The sequence below is a fragment of the Erythrolamprus reginae genome, chromosome 9 (assembly GCF_031021105.1).
Source record: "Erythrolamprus reginae isolate rEryReg1 chromosome 9, rEryReg1.hap1, whole genome shotgun sequence".
Lineage (NCBI taxonomy): Eukaryota > Metazoa > Chordata > Lepidosauria > Squamata > Dipsadidae > Erythrolamprus > Erythrolamprus reginae.
In genome coordinates, this window is record NC_091958.1 from 55,030,342 (window position 1) to 55,047,940 (window position 17,599).

At 42.6% G+C, this 17,599-nt stretch overlaps 3 protein-coding genes across 5 annotated transcripts in view; 2 read left to right on the top strand and 1 right to left on the bottom strand.

Moving 5' to 3' along the window:
- SNX8 (sorting nexin 8) overlaps positions 1 to 5,631 on the top strand; it is a 34,357-nt gene extending 28,726 nt beyond the window's left edge. The window contains exons 10-11 of the mRNA XM_070761359.1: positions 572 to 721; positions 2,134 to 5,631. Of these exons, the coding sequence (XP_070617460.1) occupies positions 572 to 721; positions 2,134 to 2,247 (264 nt within the window). The 3' untranslated portion in view covers positions 2,248 to 5,631. The remainder of the gene's footprint in view (positions 1 to 571; positions 722 to 2,133) is intronic.
- A 477-nt stretch (positions 5,632 to 6,108) lies between these two features.
- On the bottom strand, positions 6,109 to 12,831 carry NUDT1 (nudix hydrolase 1). 3 transcript variants are annotated; one of them, XM_070761361.1, is made up of 4 exons: positions 10,427 to 10,540; positions 9,280 to 9,439; positions 6,668 to 6,813; positions 6,109 to 6,578 (listed from the first exon to the last, which is right to left on the bottom strand). In XM_070761361.1, exons 2-4 carry the CDS (start codon positions 9,429 to 9,431, stop codon positions 6,337 to 6,339), a joined length of 540 nt encoding a protein of 179 aa, XP_070617462.1. In that variant the 5' UTR covers positions 9,432 to 9,439; positions 10,427 to 10,540; the 3' UTR covers positions 6,109 to 6,336. The 3 variants fall into 3 exon arrangements, with proteins under 3 accessions (XP_070617462.1, XP_070617461.1, XP_070617463.1); XM_070761360.1 differs by lacking the exon at positions 10,427 to 10,540 and adding an exon at positions 12,717 to 12,831 and having other exon boundaries at positions 6,249 to 6,578; XM_070761362.1 differs by lacking the exon at positions 10,427 to 10,540 and adding an exon at positions 10,249 to 10,267 and having other exon boundaries at positions 6,249 to 6,578.
- On the top strand, positions 10,494 to 16,876 carry MRM2 (mitochondrial rRNA methyltransferase 2). Its single transcript, XM_070761363.1, has 3 exons — positions 10,494 to 10,609; positions 11,203 to 11,492; positions 15,723 to 16,876. The coding sequence occupies exons 1-3, from the start codon at positions 10,602 to 10,604 to the stop codon at positions 16,172 to 16,174; spliced, it is 750 nt and encodes a 249-aa protein (XP_070617464.1). The 5' UTR covers positions 10,494 to 10,601; the 3' UTR covers positions 16,175 to 16,876.
- The last annotated feature ends 723 nt before the right edge of the window (positions 16,877 to 17,599 follow it).

Sequence of the window (17,599 nt, forward strand, 5' to 3'; positions counted from 1 at the left end):
GGGCGGCATACAAATCTAATTAATAATAATACTACTACTATTAATAATAATGATGATGATGGGGAGACAGGAACAGTTGCGCAGACGCAGGAGGAGACCTCGATCACAGCTGAGAGTCTTAGGGGAATTCTGCAGCATGAAGAAAAAGGGAGGTTTTGTGGGTGTGTTCTTTGCAGGAGTTATCGTTTGTGGTTTAACAGAGAAAAAGAAACAGATCCAATCCTGAATGTGTGTTTTCCTTCTCCTTTCCCTCCTCCTCCTCCTCTTCCATCTCCTTTTTCTTCCTCTTCTCCTCCTTCCCCTCTTTTTTCTTTATTTTCCTCCCCTCTTTTCTCCTTCCCCTTTCTCCTCCTCCTCCTCCTCCTCTTCCATCTCCTTTTTCTTCCTCTTCTCCTCCTTCCCCTCTTTTTTCTTTATTTTCCTCCCCTCTTTTCTCCTTCCCCTTTCTCCTCCTCCTCTTCCATCTCCTTTTTCTTTCTCTTCTACTCCTTCCCCTCTTTTTTCTTTATTTTCCTCCCCTCTTTTCTCCTTTCCTTCTTTCTGCTTCTCCTCCTCCTCCACCCGCCCCCAGCAAGAGAACGCCATCCTGACCATGGAGCAGCGTAACTACTTCTCCCTCTACTGCCTTCACCAAGAGACTCAGCTCGTCCACATTTACCTTCCGCTCACCTCTCACATCTTGGGGGCCTTCGTCAACTCCCAGATCCAGGGCCACAAAGAGGTGAGGGCCTTCCAGGCGGGGCCGTGTGTGTGTTTGTGCGTTTGTGTGTCCAACAGCTGTCATGTCTGGCCAGCTCCTGCATTCCTCTCCCTTGTTTTCCTCAATATCTGTCTATTGTCTGCACTCTATAACTGTCTGGTTTGGTCTTCAACCCAACAAGACCGACACAGACTTCAGAGGAGAATCAGAACTGCAGAAAAAACTGTTTGTTTGTTTGTTTGTTTGTTTATTAAATTTGTATGCCGCCCCTTTCCGCAGACTCGGGGCGGCTCACAGCAATAGTAAAAAAAACAATGTAAAATACAAATCCTAATATTTAAAAAACCTGCTGCCAACCTGCCTCCTATTGAGGACCTGTAGACTGCATGAGTCCAAAAGAGAGTCGTGAAGATATTGACTGACCCCTTGCATCCTGGACACAAACTGTTTCAAAACATCGCTACAGAGCACTGCACACCAAGACAATTAGACACAAGGACAGGTTTTTTTTCCCCTCAAATGCCATCACTCTGCTAAACAAATAATTCCCTCAACACTGTCAAACTATTTACTAAGGCTGCACTACTATTACTACTAGTTTTTTCTCATCTCCCCCCACTTATGATTATATGACTGTAACTTGTTGCTTGTATCCTTATGATCTTTATTAATATTGATTGTTTCCTGATTGCTTATTTGACCCCTATGACAATCATTAAGTGTTGGACCTCATGATTCTTGACAAATGTCTATTTTCTTTTATGTACGCTGAGAGCATATGCACCAAGACAAATTCCTTGTGTGTCCAATCACACTTGGCCAATAAAGAATTCTATTCTATTCTATTCTATTCTCTACTCTACTATACAAATGTCTCTTTTTCTTTTATGTACACTGAGAGCATCTTCATCAAAGACAAATTACTTGTGTGTCCAATCACACTTGGCCAATAAATAATTCTATTCTATTCTATTCTATTCTATACAAATGTATATTTTTAATGTACACTGAGAGCATCTGCACCAAATACAAATTCCTTGTGTGTCTAATCACACTTGGCCAATAAAGAATTCTATTCTATTCTACTCTACTCTACTCTATTCTAGACAAATGTCTTTTTTTCTTTTATGTCCACTGAGAGTATCTGCACCAAAGACAAATTCCTTGTGTGTCCAATCACACTTGGCCAATAAATAATTCTATTCTATTCTACTCTACTCTACTCTATTCTAGACAAATGTCTCTTTTTCTTTTATGTCCACTGAGAGCATCTGCACCAAAGACAAATTCCTTGTGTGTCCAATCACACTTGGCCAATAAAGAATTCTATTGTTTTCCTCAAGCCACTCCGAGGGCCGCCAATGTCTCTCTCCGTCAAGGGTTTCCCGGCCCTTCTGCTGACCGCTTCTGCCTCTCTCCTTTCTTCTTTGCAGATGTGTGAAGTCTGGAACGAACTGAAGCCCAAGCTCAGCTGCCTCTTCGCGGGAAGCAGCGATGTGCTGATGCTCCCTTTGTCTGCTCAAGAGGACAATTTCCTTCCCAGTTAATGTTTTGGGGGTTCAGGATGGGAGTAACTGGAAGGAGGGGGCTGCCCAGGTATTCTTCTTTTGCCTCCCAGAGCCTGATTTGAAGGGGGGGGGGTTTCCCCACACACTCCAAATATGTACAGATGTGGGGTTTTTCCTCTCTCTTTTGTCTTTTGTCATTTTTAACTTTGACTGTGAAAGCTCAACACAACAGCCCTTGGGGCAGGTTTGGCAATGGGGGGCCTGCCCTCTGTCAAAACTGTCAGATAGGCTTGAGTGACACACTCCATTCCAGGAATAGAACCCATAATTCCATGGGGATTAGGGCCGGGCAGCAAATACCGTATTTTTCAGAGTATAAGACACACCGGAGTATAAGGGGGAGGAAAATATGGAAAAAGAATCTGCCTACCAGGTATTCATCTGGCCAGCGTCCTTAGTCTGGTCAGTTTCAGCATATTATTTTATCCCCTGGTTAAGGCTTTAAAAAAAAACATTTTTTGCAGAGAGTGAGAATGAAAGAGCTTGTAAGCTGGTAAGAGCTGGGAATATTGTTAGTACCTGGTTAGGGATGGAAATAAACGTTTAGAGCAATGAAAAAAACCCTGCAAAGCCTTAGGGCTTGAAAAACATTCTTTGCAGAGAGAAACAATGAAAGAACCTGCAAGATAAGAGCTGAGAAGATTGTTAATAGCTAGTTAGGGCTGGGGGGGGGAGCTACATTCCGAGTATAAGACACACCCAAATTACCAGCCTCTTTTAGGGAGGAAAAAGGTGCCTCTTATACTCTGAAAAATACGGTATATGCACCATGCAATTAAAGGGACAATTTCCCTAAAAGAGCATTCTGAGCAAAGCGACTATCATGAGTTTTTAAAAATCTTATTTTGTTTCAAAAAGCCAGATCTTTCAATGGAACAGAAGCACAACGTTCAGGACACGTAGGCAGGTAGCTACGTGACTCCGTGCCACATAAGAAATGGCCAGCTGCCTCACAGAGGACTAGGCCCATGAATTCATCTCTCAAAACACACTCCCAGCCTTGCCTCGGCTGAAAGCTCTCAAGACTTCTTAGAACTACAGCTAGTTCTGTAGCTCTGACTTAGGCCAGCTTGTTTTAATGACCATTTGGATGGACTTCCCAAAAGCCATTGAATGATGTAGCAAACTTCTTTTAACAAAAAGAAGTGATGTGTGAGGGACCAAACCCAAATGGGCCAACACTGTTTACCCAGATATCTGGTACACAGGAGCACATGTCAGCCGTATGCTGGCTTACAGACGTCAGTACAGTGGTGCCTCTACTTATGAACTTAATTCGCTCCGTGACCAGGTTCTTAAGTAGAAAGGTTTGTAAGAAGCCATTTTTCCCATAGGAATCAATGTAAAAGCAAATAATGCGTGCGATTGGGGAAACCACAGAGAGGGTGGAGGCCCTGTTTCCTCCCAGGAGATTCCTAGAGAGGCCACACGGAGGCTTTTCCCTGCCTTTTCCAGCCCTGTTTCCTCCCAGGAGATTCCTAGAGGCCCCACTGAGGCTTTTCCCTGCCTTTTCCAGCCCTGTTTCCTCCCAGGAGATTCCTAGAGGCCCCATGGAGGCTTCTCCCTGCCTTTTCTGGCCCTGTTTCCTCCTAGATTTCTAGAGAGGCCCCAGGAAGGCTTCTCCCCGCCTTTTCTGGCCGTTTCTTCCCAGGATATTCCTAAAGAGGCCCCACAGAGGCTTTTCCCTGCCTTTTCCAGCCCTCTTTCCTCCCAGGAGATTCCTAGAGGCCCCATGGAGGCTTCTCCCTGCCTTTTCTGGCCCTGTTTCCTCCTAGATTTCTAGAGAGGCCCCAGGAAGGCTTCTCCCTGCCTTTTCTGGCTATGTTTCCTCCCGGGAGATTCCTAGAGAGGCCCCACAGAGGCTTTTTCCTGCCTTTTCCAGCCTTGTTTCCTTCCAAGATTCCTAGAGAGGCCCCACGGAGGCTTCTCCCTGCCTTTTCCGGTTATAATTTTGGAGGCTCAGGTTTGTAAGTGGAAAATGGTTTTTGAGAAGAGGCAAAAAAATCTTGAACACCCGGTTCTTATCTGGAAAAGTTCGTAAGCAGAGGCATTCTTAGATAGGGGTACCACTGTAGCTGGCATCTGACTAGCTTTCAAAGATAAGTTTGTGTCCAGCATTTGTATAAATCGCTCCTTCTCATGTGTATACCTCATACCTGCGTTCCTTTTGAATGAACGCAAACCCAGGAGTTTTAAGAGACAGGATGCTTTGCGTTGCTCTAAAAGCAAATGTTTCTCAAACCTCGCCAACTTTTAAGATAGCACAAGACTTTTGTACTGCTCCACCGTTCTTCGCAGCCCTCTCTTAAGATGTTTACAGAGTCAGCCTCTTGTCCCCAACCATCTGGGTCCTCATTTGACCCACCTCGGAAGGATGGAAGGCTGAGTCAACCTTGAGCTGGTCAGGATCGAAGTCCTGACAGTGGTCAGAATTAGCCTGAAATATTGCAATCAATGCACCACCATGGGAAGGAAGGAAGGAAGGAAGGAATAGCAATAGCATTTAGACTTATATACAGCTCCCAAGTGCTTTTGCACTCCTCTCTAAGCAGTTTACAGAATCAGCCTCTTGTCCCCAACCATCTGGGTCCTCATTTGACCCACCTCGGAAGGATGGAAGGCTGAGTCAACCTTGAGCTGGTCAGGATCGAAGTCCTGACAGTGGTCAGAATTAGCCTGAAATATTGCAATCAATGCACCACCATGGGAAGGAAGGAAGGAAGGAAGGAAGGAAGGAAGGAAGGAAGAACGAACAATAGCATTTAGACTTATATACCACTCCCTAGTGCTTTTACACTCCTCTCTAAGCAGTTTACAGAATCAGCCTCTTGCCCCCAACAATCTGGGTCCTCATTTGACCCACCTCGGAAGGACGGAAGGCTGAACCGTGTGCCAGTGAGAATTGAACTACCAAACTGCTGGCAATCAACAGAAGTAGCTGATGGGTTGACTTCCACTCCCAGAATTCCCCAACCAGCCACCTTGGCCTGGGGAATTCTGGGAGTTGAAGTCCACAAGTCTTAACGGGGCCAAGATTGAGAATCTGTGCTATAAAGATTAATTTGTGGCATCCATTCATGTTCCTCACCAAAAGCTACCCAAAGCTTGGCTGAATATGTTGACCAGCTAAACATAGTGCCTTAAAAACCAATGTAGGTTTTTAAACCTCTAGACAATCATCTTACTAATCAGAACGAACCTGGCTTAGCTTCAGAGTCATGATTAAATTAGCCAGGGACTAGCAGTCCTGAAGCTTTATAAAAAGAGAAATACTGTATTTGTTTGGTTCATGCCTAGTTAAATAAGCAACTGTATAAAAAGCTTGTTCTGCTGGATTAAAAATAAAATAAAATCTAACTGCTACACGAATAGCCATCTGTTCTCTACAAGAAAAAAGAAGATCCTGGAGTTAATTTTTGGGGAAGATCTCTTTAAAGTGGGACCAAGGAACTTTTTTTTTTAAAAAAAAGCAAGATGATTTTTAAGACTTCAGAATAAAAGAAGCCCACCAGTAGGGACCAAAACGCCAAATTCTCAGGCAAGTAAATGGTCTTTTCTGTGTTTTCCAAGTCACGGTTTTGGTTTGGGGGGGTGGATGGGTGGGCTGACTTCATCCAGCCTCCTGGCATGTAATCTGACGTTTGTAAAAAGAGTGTCCGCTTTGGAAAAAGTATTGTGTTTTTTTGTTTTTAAACGAAGCACTTTATTAAACGGCAGAATGTCTTTATTCCCACTTGGTAGACTTTATTAAATGTTTACGGGAGTCTGACAACCCCAGGCCCCCCTGCCTCGAAAGTTGCAAAAAAAATATCTATTTGTAAGAAGAGAAATATAAAGCTCTTATTAAAAAGTTGAAAGTTTATTTTTAAGTTGAATGAATTTATTGCAACGTCAAAGCGTTTTTCTTCATGATATTGACATTTCTTTTTCCGGTTTCACCATATTTTCCCATAATTTAGTATTCATTGGTCACAGAACACATTTCTGTACATAAAAACAAATAATTTCCAGAGGGTTCTACCTCCAAAAAAGTGAGCCATCAATGAGTTGGGCAGAAGAATTGTCTTGCTACAGAGCCGGTAGTGGTTCCTTGCTTGCCAAAATTAAATCCTTTATGTCTCCATCAGGAAATCTTTCTTGCATATTCTCCACCTCTTTCAGGGTATATTCCAAGATAGTCTCTTGCCCCTGAAACTTAAAATAGCCCAGGAAATATTTTTTGTGGAGCAGAAGAGGAAACCAATAGATATCATCCGGCCACATTTCCTTGAACGGTACCTGGTCCACGTCAAACCACCGAGGGCGCATTTCTTGCAATGGGAGAGAATAAAAAAACTTTTAAAACAATTTAAAACCAACAATTAAAAGCAGTTAAACCATGCATGTCCCATTTTCCTACCGTCACTTTCGGTGGGGCTTCCATGGAAACTGTCAGCGCGAAAGATGTGGACTTCCATCAGCTCTGAGTTGCCTACAAACTCAAAGGTAATCTGGCCCATTTTCTGTAAAGTGTCCACGGTCAAACCGCTCTCTTCCTGAAGCTCCCTAAAATGTACACAGAAGAAGACAGTCTGCAAGAGTGGAGATTCTTGGTTTCCACTTGTTCCTTGTGATTATGATGCCACTAAAAAAAACCTGATTTGCTTAGCAGTGGAAATTCTGGTCCTAATTGGGAGCAAATGCTGTGAGTTTTAATGAATCTTAAATTTAGATGAAAACAGGCCATAAACCCAAGCAATCTTCTAATAATCATATAGTGTAGGTCCATGCCTTTCTTTCCTTCTTTCTTTCCTCCCTTTCCTTCCTTCCTTCTTTCTTTCCTTCCTTCCTGCCTTCTTTCTTCCCTCCTTTTCCTTCCTTCCTGCCTTCTTTCTTTCTTTCTTTTTTTCCTTCCTTCCTGCCTTCTTTCTTTCTTCCCTCCCTTTCCTTCCTTCCTTCCTGCCTTCTTTCTTTCTTCCCTCCCTTTCCTTCCTTCCTTCCTTCCCTTCCTTCCAGTCTCTCCCTTCCTTCCTCTTTCTTTTTCCTTCGTCAAACAAAAATTACAAACTCGAGTAAACAAAATGAACAAACTAAAATGTGACACGGATGCCAGGCACATTAGTGCAAGTACACATTCCCTTTTAGTAATCTCTTAAATGCAGAGGTGAGGTCCATAGAAGACAAGTTAGAACGAAAAGAGCAAAAGTCAGTAGCTGAGACAACTGAATTGGGTAAAATATCCCAGGTTTTGACACCGCCCAGAGAGCATGTGTGGCTTCAGGGATGCTACAGGTGCCTTTTGCTTTGAATTGTGCATCTATGTTTACGTCTCTTTCTCACATTCTCATCATGTGCTAAATAATAATGGGTGAAATGACTCCCAGGTGATGAGACGCAGTGAATCCACGCCTATTTGTGGCCTCTCCCAAAACATTCCCTGAAGTCATTTCACCAATTTTTAATTTAATAGAACCCAGCATCTAGGCGAGTCCTTCTGCTTGGGTGATGATTGAGCTAAAAAAAATACCCAAGTGAAATTAAAAGAAAAGAATTAAATTAAAAGAAAAGAAAAATATCATCCAGCAATGAATCATCTCAACTCCATTTGGCCCACAAAGTAGAAGTGGAGCAAGTCACAAGGGTGATTGTGTTGTGCAATTCCAAAACTGCAATCTACAGAAGAATCATTGAGTCCGTCATCTGCATCTCTATAACTGTCTGGTTTGGTTCTGCAAACCAACAAGACCGACACAGACTTCAGAGGAGAATCAGAACTGCGGAAAAAACAATTGCTGCCAAGCTGCCTTCCATTGAGGACCTGTATATTGCACGAGTCAAAAAAAGGGCAGTGAAAATATTTTTACTGACCCCTCACATGCTGGACATAAACTTTTTAAACTTCTACCCTCAAAACATTGCTACAGAGCACTGCACACCAAGACAACTAGACACAAGAGCAGTTTCCCCCCGAATGCCATCACTCTGCTAAGCAAATAATTCACTCAACACTCAAATTATTTACTAACTTTGCACTACCATTACTACTAGTTTTTTCTCATCAATCCTACCACCTATTTCCTCTCACTTATGACTGTATGACTGTAACTAGTTGCTTGTATCCTTATGATTTTTATTAATATTGATTGTTTCCTGATTATTTGACCCCTATGACAATCATTAAGTGTGGTACCTCATGATTCTTGACAAATGCATATTTTTCTTTTATGTACACTGAGAGCATCTGCACCAAAGACAAATTCCTTGTGTGTCCAATCACACTTGGCCAGTCAAGAATTCTATTCTATTCCATTCCATTCCAATTCTTGATTGTTTCCTCATTGCTTATTTGACCCCTATGACAATCATTAAGTATTGTACCTCATGATTCTTGACAAATGTCTCTTTTCTTTTATGTACACTGAGAGCATCTGCACCAAAGACAAAATTCCTTGTGTGTCTAATTACACTTGGCCAATAAAGAATTCTATTCTATTCTATTCTACTCTATTCTAGACAAATGTCTCTTTTTCTTTTATGTACACTGAGAGCATCTGCACCAAGACAAATTCCTTGTGTGTCCAATCACACTTGGCCAATAAAGAATTCTATTCTATTCTATTCTACTCTATTCTAGACAAATGTCTCTTTTTCTTTTATGTACACTGAGAGCATCTGCACCAAGACAAATTCCTTGTGTGTCCAATCACACTTGGCCAATAAAGAATTCTATTCTATTCTATTCTACTCTATTCTAGACAAATGTCTCTTTTTCTTTTATGTACACTGAGAGCATCTGCACCAAAGACAAAATTCCTTGTGTGTCCAATCATACTTGGCCAATAAAGAATTCTATTCTACTTTGATTCTTGACAAATCTATATTTTCTTTTATGTACACTGAGAGCATCTGCACCAAAGACAAATTCCTTGTGTGTCCATTCACACTCGGCCAGGAAAGAATTCTAAACTCTAATGAGTCTCTTCCAAAGAATTAGAGAAGACTGCCTGTGGATGCATTCGGTTGTCCTCTCACCTTCGGGCTGCCTGCTCCACTGTTTCCCCCAGTTGCACCTTTCCCCCAAAGCCATTCCAGAGGCCGGCCCCGAAGCCGCGCTTCTTCATGCCCAGCAGGACCCGCTGCGGCTGCATCACCAACACCAACGTGTACAGCTTGGTCGTCAGCATGCTGCACCCTAGGTCAAGAATAAGGGGTGGGTGGGGAGAAACATCAGTGGGCAAATCCACAGAAATACTGCAGGAAGCAAGAGAGGGGAAGAGAAAGGGGACAGCGGAGGTCACTGGTGCTATGCGTCGCAAGTGAGACAGGAATATGGCCAAAGCACTAGAAGAAAGAAACATCTGGAGCGTCTTTAAATGTTCCAATATATTCTATTCCACACAGGTGCAACTTACTGGGAAGGAAGGAAGGAAGGAGGCAATGAGTAGGACCGAAGGAAGGAAGTGGGGAGAAAGGAAGGAAGGAAGGAGGTGGAAGGAAGAGAGAAGAATGGAATACAAGAAAGGAGGGAAGGAAGGAAGGAAATGAGGGAGGAAGGAAGGAAAAGAATGGAAGGAAATTGAATGGAAAGAGGGAAGGAAGTAAATGAAATGAGAGGAAGGAAGAGAAGAATGGAAGGAATTGGAATGGAAGAAAGGGAAGGAAGGAAATGAAATGAGAGGAAGGAAGGAAGGAAGAAAAATGGAAGGAAGGAAGGAAGGAAGGAAAGAGAAGAAGAATGGAATGAAATTGAATAGAAGGAAGGAGGGAGGGAAAGGAAATGAGAGGGAGGGAGGGAGGGAGGAGAAAAGAATGGGAGGAAATGGAAAGGAAGGAAGGAAAGGGATTGCTGGACCAGTCTTTCTCAATCTCAGCCACTTAAAAATGGGTGGAGCTCAACCCCCAGCATTCCCCGGCCAGCATGCTTTAATAAGGCGTCTGTTTTTTAACTTCCATGAAGGCTCCATGGAAGGTATGCTCCCCGACCCCGACCCCCCAGCCCACCTTTCGCCTTTAAACTCTTTAAACGAGGGGAAAACAAGAGATGCAAAACGCAACTGTGAAGACAAAGCCTTGCAGAACCCTCCCTCCCTCTCCGCTGTTTATGCCAAAGGCCTGCTAACAAAATGGGGGGGGGAAGGAGACCCCCAAGCCGACCCTCCTCAACGCCACCCTTGCAAACCTGAAAGGAACGGAGCGCTTTTCAAATGCAATTAAAACGAAAACAAAGCAAACACGTGCAGGGCAACGGGCAGTAGGAGGCGGGGCGATGTTTCCGGAGGGGACGATTGTGGCCGTCGGACTAAGTGCAACAGTCGAAAAGTGTCCCCCAGATCCCGGAAGTGGCGGGAGAAACCATGAGCCGGTGAGCGGCGCCGAATGCAACCTGGTGCCTCCCCCCCCCCGCCCCCAATTCCTGTTTCTATTGCTCGGGGTTGGGGAGCAGGGGTCTTCCCCGCCCCTTTTCTTGGGGTGGGCCGAGAGGCCTTTTCATCCTGGCTGTTGAGTTGCAGCTCTTCCTCTGGCCTGCCCAATTTCCTTCCTTCCTTCCTTCCTTCCTTCCTTCCTTCCTTCCTTCCTTCCTTCCTTCCTTCCTTCCTTCCTTCCTTCCTTCCCTTTCTCCTTCCTCTTTTTTCCTCCCCCTTTCCATCCCTTCCCTTCCCCCTTCCCTTTCTCTGTTTTCCTTTCTCTTTTCTCCTTCCCCTTATCTTTTCTCCTTCCTTCCTTCCTTCCTTCCCTCCCTTTCTCCTTCCTCTTTTTTCCTCCCCCTTTCCATCCCTTCCCCCTTCCCTTTCTCTGTTTTCCTTTCTCTTTTCTCCTTCCCCTTTTCCTTTCTTCTTTCCTTTCTTTTTCTCCTCCTTTCCTTTCCCCTTTCTTTTCCCTTCCCTTCCCTTCCCCCTCCCTTTTTTATACCTGCTGCTAATTTTCAGCACTCCCACTTGTTTTTCTCCCTTGCAGACATCGGATCCTGCCCACCGTTTTACTCCAGATCCAGAAAATCCACACAACGGGGCAACACCTGAAATCCAAAACTGGGGCAGAGCATCGCTGGCTAGAGAGACATTTCCGAGACCCGTTTGTGAAGAAAGCCAAACAGAGGAACTATCGTTGCCGAAGTGCCTTCAAATTGCTGGAGATTGACGACAAACATCACCTCTTTCGCCCGGGGCTGCATGTCCTCGACTGTGGGACGGCCCCTGGAGCCTGGGCTCAGGTGGCTGTTGAAAGGGTCAACGCCACAGGATCTGGTGAGTGGACGCCTAAGGCTGCTCAGTGATTTGCAACCTGTTCTAAGCCAGCCATAGTTTGGGATCGTGTCACTTTTTTTGTCTCACTCATGGCTTCTGATGGATTATTCTTCCCTGCAAGGGAATATGGATTGGTTGGGGAAAGAGGAACTGGTCCAAAATCATCCAGTTGGCTTTCATGCCTAAATCCGGAATTAGAACTCACGATCTCCTGTTGATTGCCGCCAAAGTCACCCAGCTGGCTTTCATGACTACCGTGGAACTAGAATTCACCTTCTCCTGGTGATTGGCACCAAAGTCGCCCAGCTGGTTTTCATTTTTAAGGCAGGACTAGAACTCACACTTAAAGCTCTGTAATGTACGGCCCCTAGAACATAAGAACCTAAGAAGAGCCCTGATGAATCGGGCCAAAGCCCATCGAGTCCAGCATTCTGTGTCACACAGTGGCCCACCAATTGTCCATGGGGATCTTGAGCAGAAAGGGAAGGCAAAAGCCTCCCTTTCCTTGACCCCCGACAAATGGGACCCCAGGGAACCCTACCCGCCTCAATCAACATAGTGGCGGCATTTGGACATCTGTTTCAATAACCACCTATACAGTTATTTTTTAATTCTAATTTCAGGTTTAACACCTACATCAGGTTCATCCCACTGAATTTCCATAAATAACTTTAGTTTTCTGACTCTATTCTAACTGCCTTGTTGCTCTTTGCATTTTAAAATCACTTTCTTGTGACGTTTGTAATTTTTTCTCTCTCTTCCTCTGCTTTTTCAATCCCTGCATTTTTCTTAGCTTGAATATTTATTTCCAGTGCTAGAACAGAGTGGTCTGTATGGTAAAAGTCCCTCTAATGGTAAAGGCAAACATATTTTGGCACCTCTTTCCAGATTGTTATCACATCCTCTATTCCCTGTTTGGTGATCGAGAAGCAAAATAATACTGAGAAAATGTGCAGATTGGAAGTGAGGAAAAACTCCCTTAACAAATGTCAGATTTAGCAACAGAAATTTTGTTCTTGCAGTCAAAGATTGCCAGTATATCTATAGCTTTGTCCCTCTTGGGATTTACTTTTGGCCTCTCGAAAAACCAAAGTTATATATTTTATGATTATAATGACATTCCCGCAACCCGAATAGAGAAAAGGCACTTACTTCTCTGTCTCAAGTGTCATTAAACCCAGAGATCGTGATTGAGAAAGTGGAAGCAAAATGCCCAAGACTTACCTTGTTTATTTTTCCCCAAATCCTGCCTGGTTTGGGGTTTTTTTTTGCATTTGAGCAAACTGGCAGCTTTGCTTAGGAAGTAGCTGGAATATTTCAAAGCTATCAATGTGTTTTTCTTCTGATTCAATTTTTTTTCCATTCCTGCTTTCTCTGCTGTGTGTGAGAGTGGGATAGTGGAGGGGAACGGGGTTGTCTCAGCCTTCATAATGTATCATAAAGTGTGATTGTTTTAGATCTATTTATATTAATCTCCTTCTTTCCAATAAATATTGCCAAGCGTGTTTTTCTTCCCCAAGTATTGACAGTTTATGGCTGGAGAAATATTTCCTTCCATTTGAATATGTGATTTTTAAAAAAAAAACTCTACCCGAGGCTTCATTTTAATATTGTGGGTTTTCCCCTCTGGGAAATGATGGTGAGAGCAGTCTTGAAAAGCCTCAATTTAATTAATTAATGTCAGGCAAAAGTGCCCTGACAGCAGAAAACGTTACTGTTGGCTGACTCTGGAGTGATTTTGACGACGGTACAAGACAGTGATTGATGATGAGCATTTCTGAATTATTGATCCTTACAGAAAGCCTTGCTCATAAAAAAAAAAACCCTGCTTGTTAGGAAGGTGCTAAAAATAAAATGATAGAATTGATTAAGAGGTTAGTCGTGGGTGACTTTCAGTAATTTGTAATTTTTTTTAAGTGCCATGGATAGGGAATGCAAATTGGTTTTCCTGTTTTCCTTGCCAGCCGCGCATAGAGAGAAGCTTACAGTTCACAGATTTTGCAAAGTCATAAGTTGGCTTATTTAGTTCTGCTTTTTGATAAACTCTGGTTTATTGGCTCAGTGCATGTATGAACCATCCAACTATGGCTTGTACAATAGACATAGCTAAGTCCCAAAGGTGGTTTTGAAAAGGCAACTGGACTTACTTGCCTTTTCCTCCCTTGAAAATGTTTTACTTGCCATCCAAGCAACCTCTTCAGTTCAGCTTCTTGGATGAGAAGTGAAGCGTTTTCAAGAAAGAAGGAAAGAAAGAAAGAAAGAAAGAAAGAAAGAGAAGGAAGGAAGAAGAAAGAAGGAGGGAGGGAGAAAGGAAGGAAGGAAGAGGAAAGAAAGAAGTTGAAAGAAAGAAAGAAGAAAGAAAGAGGGAGGGAGGAAGGAAGGAAGGAAGAGGAAAGAAAGAAGTTGAAAGAAAGAAAGAAGAAGAAAGAAAGAGGGAGGGAGAAAGGAAAGAAGGAAGTTGAAAGAAAGAAAAAAGGCAGAGAGAAAGAAAAGAAAGAGGGAGGAGGAAGGAAGAAGAAAGAAGAAGGGAGGGAGAAAGAAAGGAAGGAAGGAAGGAAGAGGAAAGAAGAAAGTTGAAAGAAAGAAAAAAGAGGCAGAGAAAGAAAGAAAGAAAGAAAGAAAGAAAGAAAGAAAGAAAACCAAGGAAGTCCAGTTGCATTTGGAAAAACACCTTGGTACAACCATGACCTGGATTTAATTTAGTTGACTTATATGTTGCCCAGTCCCGTAGGACTGTGGATGATTGAGATTCTCGACAGATACATAACTAACAAAACCTTAGCTTAATGAAGTGTGTAAACTCAGCCACGAAGGTTACTCAATACTTCTCCGTAATAAGTAATGGAGTAACAGAGGTCTCTATTATTAATCCCTCGGAAGAACACACCAGTTCTGCCTTACTCATGCTTTACGGATTGAACAACCAGTAAGTAGATCATTGACTGCTTTGCATTTCATAGTTCCTAGAAACTGGGAAACAGCTTTCGGTTAAAAAGTAAGAATCCGCTTATACAGAGCCTTTAAAAAAAAGATTTATTACGTAGCAGGACTTCTGGGTAATAGTGTACTCTAAAGTTCCCTCACGCTACCATTACAATGACCGGCGGATTAGTAGATGTATCGGTCTCGTTCACTTGATAATTCAGGGGGTGTAGTTGTCTTTAAAAGCAATTGGACTCACTTGCCCCATAAATTTGCCTATCGGTGGCCATTATGTGATTTCTAGGTTCCCAGGCAATATGTCATTATACAAAAAGCTCCTGGAGGACAACCCTCTAGTGAACGCTTTCGTCTTTATATCCTCGGTGTTCTTTTCCTCGTAAACATGTCAGAATTTACTTGCCCTTGTATTGGTCATCAGTCTACCGGCAGTTAAAAAGGAAAGGGGAAAAAAATTGTTTTCTCCCTGGTATTCTGACTAAGCATCACAAGTGTCTTTTTTGTGAATGTTGATATCATAATAAAATGTGAGAATAACCTTGGGGATGGTGGGGAAGAAAGGGAAGAAATTGGTTGAATGTGCTGACAATAAAATGAAATTGATTGCCAATCAGTGTTGATTCCTAAGTGGACAGTTTGATTTCATAGAAGCATAGAAGACTGACGGCAGAAAAAGACCTCATGATCCATCTAGTCTGCCCTTATATTATTTCCTGTATTTTTATCTTAGGATGGATCTATGTTTATCCCAGGCATGTTTAAATTCAGTGACTGTGGATTGACCAACCACGTCTGCTGGAAGTTTGCTCCAAGGATCTACTACTATTTCAGTGAAATAATATTTTCTCACGTTGCTTCTGATCTTTCCTCCAACTCACTTCAGATTGTGTCCCATTGTTCTTGTGTTCACTTTCATATTAAAAAACACTTCCCTCCTGGACCTTATTTAACCCTTTAACATATTTAAATGTTTCGATCATGTCCCCCCTTTTCCTTCCGTCCTCCAGACTATACAGATTGAGTTCATGAAGTCTTTCCTGATACGTTTTATGCTTAAGACCTTCCACCATTCTTGTAGCCAGTCTTTGGACCCGTTCAATTTTGTCAATATCTTTTTGTAAGTGAGGTCTCCAGAACTGAACACAGTATTCCAAATGTGAAATTGATTGGCAATCAGTGTTGGTTCCTAAGTGGACAGTTTGATTTCATAGAAGTTTGATCTGTTATTTAAGTGTTCCCTTTATTATTTTTTTGAGCACTGTATTTTAACCTGCGTTTTGTGTCCTCTAGACCCAAAACAGCCTGTTGGCTTTGTCCTTGGAGTTGATCTTCTTCACCTGTTCCCCTTGGAAGGAGCAATTTTTCTCCCGCACGCCGATATCACAGATCCGGGCACCCACAAGGAGATCCAAACCCTCCTGCCAAAAGGCAAAGCAGACGTTATCCTAAGCGACATGGCCCCGAACGCAAGCGGCATCCGGGAATTTGACCATCAAAAGTTGATTCAACTCTGCCTGTCCCTTCTGGATCTGGCCCGAGGCATTTTGCAGCCCGGAGGGATCCTGCTGTGTAAATTCTGGGATGGCAAGGAGACCCACCTCCTCCGAAGCCGGCTGTTGCAAGACTTCCAAGAAGTGAAGACCCTAAAGCCTCAAGCAAGCAGAAAAGAATCGGCCGAGACTTTTTTCTTAGCGAAAACCTACCGAGACGTGTCAAATTTGCAGCGGAATAACCTTGAGTAGTTTCACGCATGCTGGGGGGCATCGCTTAGGATTGAAGCACCAGATATTAAGAATTCAAATGGATCAAAATTCAGACTGTGGAATACAGTAGTACCCCTAGATACGAGCATAATTCGTTCCATAAGGGAGCTTGTATCTCGAGGCAACTCGTATCTGGAACAAATAACTTTTTTCCCCTCCGAGATAACCAAAAGCAAGGATTCTTGCGCCACCTAGTGGACACTCGGCTCGTATCCCAAATTTGAGCTCGGAACTAGAACAGAAATGTCTCTCCCCTCGTGGCTCATATCTTGAAATACTCGCATGTAGAGCAGCTCGTATCTAGAGGTACTACTGTATAACATTGCGGGATGCTCTCAGAGCAATTTTTTTGCAGACATTTCACGACCAAACTATGTAACAACATCAGTGCTAAAGGGGAGCTGCATTTTCTGTTTGCAGGGTGACGAATTACAGATAGAACTTTTGCAGGCTGGTGGAGAAGTGGGGTCTTTGGTGCTTTCTGAGCCTGATGGTTTTCTCAGTGGAAACCTCAACCCCTTTCTGGCACTGATGATATTCCTTAGTTGGGTCACGAAACGTCTACAAGAAAAACCACCAAGCCCAGAGACAATCAAGGGTCCCCGAGTTACAGATCTTCCATAAGTGCTGGAGAAGTTTGTGTATAGTGTTACTTATAAATAAATAACAATTAGAACAAAATCCAATCTCTCTCTCTCTCTTTTTAAAAAACTTTTCTTTATTAAGTTTTCACATATAGTTCAAATCACACATTATTCTATTTTACAGACTATAAACCATCTTTATTAACATTCTTATAGTAGATTTTTACCTGTTACATTCCATTATATACATTCCATTTCATACTTTTATTTTCTAATATTTATTACATTCACTAAAAGGTAAATAAATTTTTTTACAAGGTAGCTGTGGATTTTTTCAATCGTACTGTTGTTTCATATTATATTATTTCTATATTCTGTTTGGAACCCATTCATGCCATTTTTGCCGTGTTCGTTTTGATTCCATGATTTTGTTTCCCTTGATTGAGTTAGTGAGTCCGTCCATCTCCACGCATGTATATATTTTATCTATAATTAAGTCTTCCGTCAATCTCTCTCTCTCTTGTGTCCATTTGGAAATAAATTCTTGCAGGGACCGTTCCCAGATTAAGACATCTGCAGCCTCTCTCTAGCAACCCCTGCGGTCAAAACCTTGCATCAAAAAGATTATTTATTATTTACTTATTGAAATAAATACCTTGAAAGCCCTCACTTAACGATCCACAAACCGGCATAGCATCAATGTAAAGTCAGCGTAAAATCACACAAACATTTGTGTAAACAATGTAGAAAAGTAACAATAATGGCATAACAAACAATACAGTCCTCGGAGAGGGGTGACATATAAATGCAATTAATAATA

What these genes read in the sequence shown, in the direction of transcription:
- NUDT1 (XM_070761361.1), bottom strand. Translation starts at nt 9,431, where the DNA reads ATGCTGACGACCAAGCTGTACACGTTGGTGTTGGTGATGCAGCCGCAG. An exon ending in GTGGAGCAGGCAGCCCGAAG is followed by an intron (nt 6,814 to 9,279) that starts GTGAGAGGACAA and finishes TGTACATTTTAG; the next exon opens with GGAGCTTCAGGAAGAGAGCG. An exon ending in AAGCCCCACCGAAAGTGACG is followed by an intron (nt 6,579 to 6,667) that starts GTAGGAAAATGG and finishes TCCCATTGCAAG; the next exon opens with AAATGCGCCCTCGGTGGTTT.
- MRM2 (XM_070761363.1), top strand. An exon ending in GGTCAACGCCACAGGATCTG is followed by an intron (nt 11,493 to 15,722) that starts GTGAGTGGACGC and finishes TGTGTCCTCTAG; the next exon opens with ACCCAAAACAGCCTGTTGGC.